This window comes from Crassostrea angulata, chromosome 4 (genome assembly GCF_025612915.1).
Source record: "Crassostrea angulata isolate pt1a10 chromosome 4, ASM2561291v2, whole genome shotgun sequence".
Lineage (NCBI taxonomy): Eukaryota > Metazoa > Mollusca > Bivalvia > Ostreida > Ostreidae > Magallana > Magallana angulata.
In genome coordinates this window covers 25,232,102-25,242,268 of record NC_069114.1, presented here as the reverse complement: position 1 = coordinate 25,242,268, position 10,167 = coordinate 25,232,102, and the positions used below count along the sequence as shown (strand labels likewise).

Below are 10,167 nucleotides of genomic sequence, written 5' to 3'. Positions count from 1 at the left end.
CTTACAAGCAGGTTATTGGAAAGGCCCAACCTTGAATTTATTTGAAGCGAGCGTTTCTTGGGAACGGCATACCGTGCCTTCAATTCAGACAGAAAAGTAAGAATGGAATATTTTCAGAAACCTTGCATATTTATTTGTATGAATAATTCTTTAGCTTGATTATAAATTACCAATGGATGTGATTTGTATTTTTTTTCTTTAGCCAGACGACATTCAGCATTTTGTGAAGGTCGTTATTGTTTTCCTCAACGATGTTCCGGTCAAGGGTAAGACAAATACATATATTTATGCGTGATATATATTTTATAAGTATGCTACAACATCTATATAAAAAGTTAAAGCAATTCGGAATTATTGGATTTGTTCAACATCAATGCACCGTGTATTTAAGGATTTTGTCTTTGCACAAAATCATGTTACATGCACCAGATCACAGGCACCTGACGTTATAAATTATATTTTCTCATGATAAAAATACATTCATTGTACTATATACCTAATAATACACAAGGGTGTATTATTGGTAAAAAGAATATATTTTTATTTGTAAAAAAAAATATATAACGTCAGGTGCATATGCACCAGATGGATTTAATTCTTTGAGTACAATATTTGAAGGAGTGAATATCAGAATTCTTTATACTCATATCAAAGAGTAGAGCAGAAACGATCACCAGAAAGTAATGGGGAAAAGAATGATTTTATCATTTCGCTTTTTGAACTTTATAATGAAACAAAAATTCTGTTGGTGACCTGTCAACATCTGTCTGTCTGTCTGTATGTGTGTGACGTACTTGCTCCTAATGATCTAATGTGCATAAATGTTGGGGTTTCTCCCATCACTAATGATGCTCTAATTACTTAACAATGATTAAGGTCTTAGTGTTCACTCCCTATAATTCGGGATTACCTATATAGGCAACAGACGGCTACTTTATTATGTACTATGTTGTTTATTATGAAATCCTATACCCACATTTTGTACTGCACCTTGAATTTTAAGCCATGAAAATTCAACACATCTTGTCAAGTTTAAACTTAACAAAGAATTTCTCTCACATTATTTTAAAAAGGTCAGGTATCTATGACGCATTCCTATATACATGGTAGAAAACTGAAACCGAAACAGCGAGATGGATATTCATTGTACATGTACATCATATCCCATACCAAATCTTGTGGAGTTCTTCACAAATCTATCTATATAACAACCGTTTTGTAATCATAGAATTAACATTGTTTTAAAAAACAAAATAATATAGAAAAATGTGGAGTCATTATTTAAACAATAAAATGCTTTCTTTGGTGATTCGGGACATGAAGGTGGCAACATTGCAGAAAAAATACAACCCGCGTCAGCGGGTCATGTAATTTTTTTTTCTGATCGTTACCTTCATAACCCACATGAATCATTAGAGAAAGCATTTTATTGTTTATTTGAACACCTTCTTTTAACTCATTAATTAAATTGATTATGAAAAGTAATTAAAATTCACTAAATTACTGTTTATGTACATAAGTACGTTAACTAAAAGAAACAGGCAAATCGTCTCCTGTGATACTTTAAGTCTGACATCATCATGATTATTTCGTGCAGTCCGTAATATTTCGTAGGTCACTGTAGGCGCTGTAGGTTTAGACCAATCGATAAACAGGGCGTGTCAATTTCAGACTGTCAATTCTTCTCAGTTTCATCCGCTGTAGATTTCGACCAATCCATAAACGGGGTGTGTAGATTGCAGGTAGTCTGGCTGTTTCTATTTAAACAATAAAATGCTTTCTTTGGTGATTCATTCGGGATATGAAGATAGCGACATTGCAGAAAAAATACATAACCCCCGTTAGCGGGTTATGTAAATTTTTTCTGCAATGATCGCTACCTTAATTACCAGAATGAATCATTATATTAACATCTTTCTTTTAGCCAATTGATAAATTGATTATGAAAAGTAAGTAAAATTCACTAAATTAGTGTTAATGTACGAAAGTACGTTAAGTAAAAGAAACAGCCAAATCATCTCCTGTGAGACTTTGAGTCTGACGTCGTCATGATTATTTCGTGCAGTTTGTGATTTTTCCTAGGTAGTTGTAGGTCTCGACCAATCGATAAACTGGGCGTGTCAAGTTTGGTCCTGTCACTTTCTTGTCAGTTTCAGCCGCTGTAGATTTCGACCAATCAATAAACGGGGCGTGTAGATTTCAGTCTGGCTGTTTCTATAGAGCTATGAATTAACTACTAGTATATGTTTCCGTAAGAAATAGAGGGAGTAATACTTGGTAGATGTAAATATAGAACTATGAATTAACTATAAATTTTTGTAAGAAATAGAGGGAATAATACTTGGTAGATGTAAATATTACAGTGTAAGTTTACTTAATTATTATACATGTATTATTGTAAATAAGAAAAACAAGAACAATTTATTTACAAAGGAGATTTTTCAAATGAGATTGTTGACAACAGTTCTCTTAGGATGGACTGGCATTCGGCAAGACGTCTCGCCTATAGTTACATGTAGTTCCGTAGGACTTGGAAAGCATAAGTCTTAGCACGGATAGGCACACCCAGGGATGGCGTTCCAAAGATCACATGGGAAACGCATAAGATATCTCAGCAAGAGTATAGACACGTCCACACAGCTTGTTGCCCAAACTACATCTACCGTTACTTCATAATTAAAAAAAAAAAGCTGAATAAACGTCAGAATCGGAGTCTTCTGATGGGTCAAAATAAAATGTAAAAAATGCAGACGGCAGATGTCGAGTTTACTGTCGTTTGCACTAACGTTATGTGAACAATTGTGTTCTTGAATGATACAGATTTGATGGGTGGGGTGTGATGTCATGGTCTGAGGAGTCATTAACCACAATTTTTTATAACATGTGCAATGATTAATTTTGAACGGAACCCTCAAAGCCAGCGGACAAATTCTTTAGCCTGTTTTAGAACCATTAATGCAGCAACATAGATAAGGCAATTGGTTTATTTTCCAACAGAACAATGCGCGCGTGTGCATACGGCACGTTTGACACAAAGAACGGGATCACCTCCATGACTAGCCCGCTATGTCTCAATATTTAATTCTTATCAAGCATTTGTGAAACGAGCTGGGTATAAATGTGTGCGTTGCCACCAGCCGTTGACTCTGAACCTGCAAGAAAATGGCAGAATATTGCTCAAAAGATCATTTGAAGTGTCTGTTAGTCTTCACGCCTTCATGCCATCATTAATGCTGATAAAGGCCATATCTGGTATCAGTGACCAAAACCGCATTTTACGTGCACCCCCCTCCCACCAATCCATTGACATTCATTACAATTGTAGCCTCTCTTTTTAATTAAAAACTGTTAAAAATTAATAAATATTGATCATTTCACATGGTTGATTATATATAATATATAATTATATATAATATATAATTATATACAAGATATAATTTGTTTATCAGATATGAATAAAATGACGACCGATAGAGGAAGTTTCAGGCATTGAGAATTTTTGGGTCCGTCAGTATATTATTATAACTCTGTACTTTGGCAGGTACCCGGATACAGAGAAGGGTTGAATGTCTACCAAACGTTTACATGTCCACGGACGGACTCGGCATGGACGTCGGCGTCCCTGAGGATGAACTGTAATGTTGGAGGCGACCAGCCGTTTAACCATTATTACTGTATCCCTAGTGCCGAGAGAACCAATCTTGTAGAGTTTTGTTACGACAGAGCTAGTATGAAGACAGAGAAAGGTGAGACAAGATATTGCAAAACGATTTATCAATAAATATAAATAATATCAATTTTGATTTTTAATATGCTTTTTATTTGACATGATGATATTTTTCTTCTCCAATATTAATATTAACCGATGCCAGGTAATTGCTGGGAATTAGGTGGAATGGGGTACCTAAACCAAGTCAACTGTACGAACTTTGTCAAAGGATGCCCAGACTACACGTATTTGAGCGAACACGTTTATAAGAGCAAGTATACTATCTTCCTGTTGTCTTATTTTCTGAATCATTGTTACTAGGCTAATTATTGGGAAAAGGTAAAACGAGTTACCTCAAACCAAGTCAATTGCAAGAACTTCGTCAAAGGATGTCCCGACGACAAGTGATTAGCTATAGTGAAAAAGTATACTGAAGCAGTTTTGCGATATCGGACAGCATATCCCAAAAATCGACCATTGATCTAATCTAATTTCACACTAATTGAATAAGGACAATACATTAAAAGTTAGAGGTGATCAGTGGTTTGAGGCGCAAATAATATTTTTGTTATACATTCCAATGGGTAGAATTCAGAAAATTGTGATAAAATACATTAGGGAAAAAAACTTGATAAAAAAAAATTGTTTAAAATCTACATGCCTATTTATAATCAGTAAAACTATCCTTATTTCATTGTTTTCACTATCTAAATAATTTAATGTCATGATGTCACATTTTAAAAATGCTCAGTCACTGTATATAATTTTATTGTATTTTTCCACTAACATGAAAGAAAGTCATTATATTAGTTTTTCAAAAATAAATTTTTGCAACTCAATGGTAGATTAACGTTGCCACATTTAATGTTTTGAAAAGATCGGGTATCTTATTTTATTTATCATTTATTTATTAAGTTCCAGCTTGTCTAGATTTGAATTTTTCTGAACGATGTTTCACCGAGGAGCCTGGCTGCACAGTTTTGAGAAATTCAACGAAGTATGTACGATGTTGTTGGTGTTTGGTTTATTACTCTCTGTATGACTGCATTTGACTCTACTAGACCGATGATAACATCAAACAAATACTTGTTTATATAAAATACATACTAAACACTCACTTGCTAAATAGATCATTGACTCAAATAGTTAATATCTTTACTTATAAATTAAGACATTTCGCAAATAAACTACGAAACGCCTACACCAGAGTAACTGCTTACACCTTTAGAATTTCAACACGTGTGATATGATGTCCGTAAGCTATAATTGAATTTTACCCGATAAATAATTATTGAGAAAAAAATCAAAAACCTACTTTCAAGCCCGAACTCGCAAAAATGAGAGTAAGGCGGTGGACACGCTTTCGCGGATCCAAGTCAGCGGGAGTTTGCATCAAAATGTATGGTTGGAATGAAATAATATTGAATGATTCCGCAAAGAGTGAATATATTTACTCGGAACTTATTTAGGGTATACATAGAAATTAAGATTTGACCAATGTTGAATAAATAAAATGAGTCAATTCGTTTCTTGAATGCGCGATTTTAGTTTTGATGGATAGACGCATTGTCTCACCAGAGGTCGTGCTACACAAGCTTCGCTTACACCTCTGTCAACGCCCGATGTACAAGATTCTTGTACAAATTTAAACGATGGGTAAAATGTTATTGAAACCTATGTAGTTATTCCTTTTATCTATGAATATGATTATAAATAATTAAATTTCAATCTTCAACGCTTTAATTGATTTCATTTCAACGTTACTGGGAAAACTATTTTGCAGAGGTAAAAATTAAAATATGATCACATGATCTAGTTTGACAGATGTTTGAAAAATCAGTTTCAGTGCGCTAACGATTCATCGATGATTTTACATAAATTAGCAACACTGTCACACGTCGATGACCTCCCTTCAAGCTGATCTTACAGAAGAAACAAACAATGCTATGTGCTTCATCCTTGTTTTGATCATGTGACATGCCATTTTCCGGCGATGACAAAGGTGCGAAGCTTGTGTAGCACGACCTCTGGTGAGAGAATGGGATAGACGCTTGCAAAGCACGACCCCTGGTGAGAAAATTGGATAGAACTTTCCAGCTTTGCAGGCAGATACCTTCGATCGGAAATCTATGGTTAATTTTTTAAAAACTTAATAAATGAAATGGATTGTTTTTTTTAAAACATTCTTTAACCTGAAATTCTTATTCTGAACAGTAATAAAAATAAAAATAGAAATGTAGAATAAATACTCAATCAATGGTTTGAAATAAGATTTAAAAAAAGTTTGCTATTTTTTTTTCAGTCAGCGGCAACAAAGAGAAATACACTGCGTACATGTATATGTCATCCATTTTAGTTTAGATTTTTCATTCCTGCCCGCTACTCTAAATATCCAGCCCTGCAGTTTTTCATTTCAATTTTAAAGAATATGTCAAAGAAAAAAATCAGTTAAGAAAATTTGTGTAAACAGTGTAAACAAAACTGAATTAAAAAATATGGCTCTACATACATATTGAACATTGTATCATTTTTTAAAAAGTGTAAAGTGTTAATTCCCGCGCTTGAGCGGGGTAACACCTAGGGAGTTAAATATAAGCGATAAAGAGTATAGTTTGAATTAATTGGTAAAAATGTTTTACATTACTGAACAGCGCTCTGGCAAGCAATCAGACCAATGCAGTCACCTCTCTTCATCTTGGTCTTGTTGCGTTGATTACCTGTGTTCTAACTGTCGTAATACTTCTATTAGTGGTATATTGGACCAAACATAAACGCCCTGGATTATGTTCAGGTGTGTATAAAACTTTTTTTTTCGTGTTTATTTTAGATACAAATTTTTATCGTATTTTTTTGAAAAAAATATTCATTTTCAGAGAGAAATGGAAAAAACGAAAATGGAAGCGGAAAAACAACCGTTTCTGAGAAAAAAGGTAAGTTAACTGATCAATATCTTAAGTTACCAGAGTCGCATGTGCTAATTCACAGTATATACTAGTAGCTCTAATGCTCCCTTTGTAACACTTCTCAAACTCGTTATTACAAAATATGCTTCTCTACTTTAATGTTTCTTGCGTGCATATTGAGTATGGACAATGAAGAGCAAATTGGAAAATTCATGACTATTGACTTCAAGGTTTCTGGTGTAAGCGTTAGCCTTCATGGTCAAGAACTATAAATGTATTGTAACATCTTCCTTGATCATAAGAATCTATTCATAATAGTAACCTCTCCTGAAAAAAAAATAAAGATACAGCAGATAAAATACATAAACTCTTGCATCACTATTGATTAATTTTCTCAGTAAAAAAATGAATACCATCTGATCTTACAATTTTTCTAAAGTGTCATAAAATTTACAATATTATTTTTAAGGGGTTATTTCTCTTATCAGATTATCGATGCACCATAAAGTAAATTCTATATAGGTAAAATCTCTATAAGAGGATACTCACTACCCGCATAATTATATGAAATATTCAAAAAATTTGGTGCTGAGATTACAGTAACCTTTTATTATCTTGAATCAACAAGTTTTAAGTGAAAAGTTGGGCTTCTGGTATCGACTCATTTCCCATCATCCTATACAAGTAAACGGGATTACTGGTTTTGAGAATGTTAATGATTTTTATAAGTGCTTTTTGGATCTTGGCCAGGATATTGTTTAACAATTGAATAGATATTTTCTACATATTAATAAAGATGCATGAAAAAAAGTGTTCACGGTAATATTGATATTGATTGTTTGTTTAAAGACATAAATAACAGAGATTGGCAATTGATCGAAATCTCGCGAAATCCCGCGGTCCCTATTGTAAAGTGTTCCCAGTTTAAATCAGTATATCTCTCTAATAAACAATTATATCGAAATATAAACAGCTAAAACCTATTACCAAAACATTCAAAATATTATATTTTCATGAGTTTATGTCTTATAAACAATATTAACAGATGAGTTTTAAGATGCACGGAGCAAGTTCTACAATTCATAATAGCATTTCTTGTTGGCACAGGGTTATTGATGCAGATGGAAGCCGAAATGCCCGGAGAAAACACAGTTGTCCAAAGGGGCGATCACCATACCCATTCACATACAACCAATGTCGACTGCGAAGATCGAACTCGGGCCGAAGCGGCGATAAGCCCGGCTGTTGGCCCCTCAAACCCTAAGGTGTCATGAGAAAACAAAACGTTCTTACGCTAGCTTGCTTTCAACAAGTCTTTGTATGTTTTCTTTCATGAACTTTGAGTACCAATTAAGGGACCATATTCTGACCTCAGGGGTAACAGCTTGAACGAATATAAATCTACTATATTTTATAAACGTCATATATTTTGCTGTGTCTGGGTTTTTTATATAATGCATCTTCGTTAAAAATAGTTTTGTCCTGATTAAATTCAAGTCTTGGAGAGACCGGGTTCCTTGATTGGTACATGTATATCATGTATTGGATCATCATCTTTAAAGAGGTAAAAATAGAGATATCTTTTTGATCCGTCTTAACAGCCGTAGTTAGTTAAATTTGGAGAGAGGTCCTTTTTCTAATAAAAACATGGAGTAGCTATCGCATTCAATGAACAAAAACAATAATGTGCATGCTTTTTTTTTTCTTTACAGAAAAATGAAGTAATCGAAAGACCAAATTATACTAGAAGTATATCAGTTGCTGTATCGGATCAAGACATTAGACCTTTTGATATAAAGGGCCACATTTCCCATTTGTACTTGAGTGCTTCAACAGGCAAAATCTGGGCAAGCAATGACCGTGGTGACCTTGGACTCATCGATTCTAGTGGTAATACTATACGGTCAACCAAAACTTGTTCCACTTATTCCGGACATTTTGCCATAGAAACCGTCAATAATGAAGAACATATTTATTGGGTTCATAATGAAAACAAGCTTGTTAAGAGAGACGATAAGAAAGAACATGGAACTGCTTCCTGGGAACCAATAAGTATTTTGATCTCGGATGAAAATACATGTAATTTTTTCTTCGTTGGAAAAGCAATGGGTGATGATGCAAAGGTTACAAAGTATGATAAAGATTGGAATAAAGTTTGTGATATTCATAAACATAGGGAAAATAGAGCAAACAGAAATTTCTTTCAGTATCCTGCATACTTGGCAAAAAATATCAATGGCGATTTATGTGTTTCAGACAACAACCAATGCATTATTGTTGTTAAAGACAATAAATTACGATTCAAGTACCCAGGAATTGGCAAAGATGGATTCACTCCTTATGGAATATGTACGGACAGTCTGAAACAGATTATTATTGTTGATTCTAGTTCAAGGGGTATCCATATAATAAATGAAGAAGGGAAGTTCCTCGGTATGATAAAACTTGCCGAAAACTTGAGAGAGCCAAGAGGACTTTGCGTAGACAAGAAGGGAAATTGCTTTGTAGGAACATATGGATCAATATTGATGTACCAATATTTATCTGAAGGTAAACTAACCACAACAGTAATAACAGCATCAGTGAAGTGATATTTTTAAAGATGAATATGAACTTAATACGATAAACAATCGCATAGACCAGGCACATAGAAATCGAGGGTGGTAAGTGAGACCTGTCCCCACCCCCATAATATTTTTGAGACCGAATTAATATTTGTAATTCTTATGAAGACATCTTTCTATCACATATATGTTTACGTCAACATTTCAGGCGTAATGGTGATTGGCAATTAATGCGTGAAAAAAAAATTATTGCAGTTAACACATGTATTCACCCATAAACATTCTTTTCTTTGTAAAGATGCAAGCAAAGTATAAAAATCAGTCCGCATATGGTTTCTTTGCATGGGATTTCGATTATTTGTATGTTTCGTGATTTTATTGCGTCAACACTGAGGTCCACGCAGAAATACATAAGCGAGGTTATTAATAAACCGGATGCTTTGAGGGAAAATCAGCTTGCACATGAGCTAGCCTGGTTCCTGTGCGATAATATGGGTAGCTCATTCGCAAATTCTCGGGCCTTTCCGGAAGGCTCGGAAAAACACCTCAAATGTATTAGCATTACTGGATGTTAGAATAATATACAAAATGAAGTAATGAAGTCGATTCTCTTTAAAATAAGTATCGGCAAGACAGCTTGGTATGTCGCTTCTGTGGTATATTTCATGGTATATAATCACCGTACAAAATTCACTGTTTATTAATAACTTTATTTTGGAATTTACTTTTAAAATTAACCATCTGTTTTGTAATATTTTCTCGCAGTATATTTCGTACAAAGTTACTTATTCAATTAGTGATTGACACTTTTCGGACTCTATGTGTGTTTTCAAAGAGACAGGGTGTTATGTCTCAAGAACTGCTAATCTGTTAAAGCATTATTGTGCAATGATCAGGTCCCGGGGCCATAAAAGTTAGACGAGCTCACTTTTGATCTCAGTCTCACTTTTACCAAAGGAACATATAGTGAAAAAGTGAGACTGAGATCAAA

The 10,167-nt window shown here is 34.0% G+C and overlaps 1 protein-coding gene across 1 annotated transcript; it reads left to right on the top strand.

Moving 5' to 3' along the window:
• Positions 1-251: 251 nt before the first annotated feature.
• Positions 252-9,203, top strand: LOC128182437 (uncharacterized). The gene is made up of 8 exons (XM_052851060.1): positions 252-266; positions 3,542-3,746; positions 3,873-3,980; positions 4,625-4,706; positions 6,361-6,500; positions 6,583-6,639; positions 7,720-7,877; positions 8,325-9,203. Exons 1-8 carry the CDS (start codon positions 252-254, stop codon positions 9,201-9,203), a joined length of 1,644 nt encoding a protein of 547 aa, XP_052707020.1.
• Positions 9,204-10,167: the final 964 nt, after the last annotated feature.

Excerpts from the sequence above, each read along its gene's own strand:
- LOC128182437 (XM_052851060.1), top strand. Across the intron at positions 4,707-6,360 it reads GTTTTGAGAAATTCAACGAA|CGCTCTGGCAAGCAATCAGA; the intron begins GTATGTACGATG and ends ATTACTGAACAG. Across the intron at positions 6,501-6,582 it reads ACGCCCTGGATTATGTTCAG|AGAGAAATGGAAAAAACGAA; the intron begins GTGTGTATAAAA and ends ATTCATTTTCAG.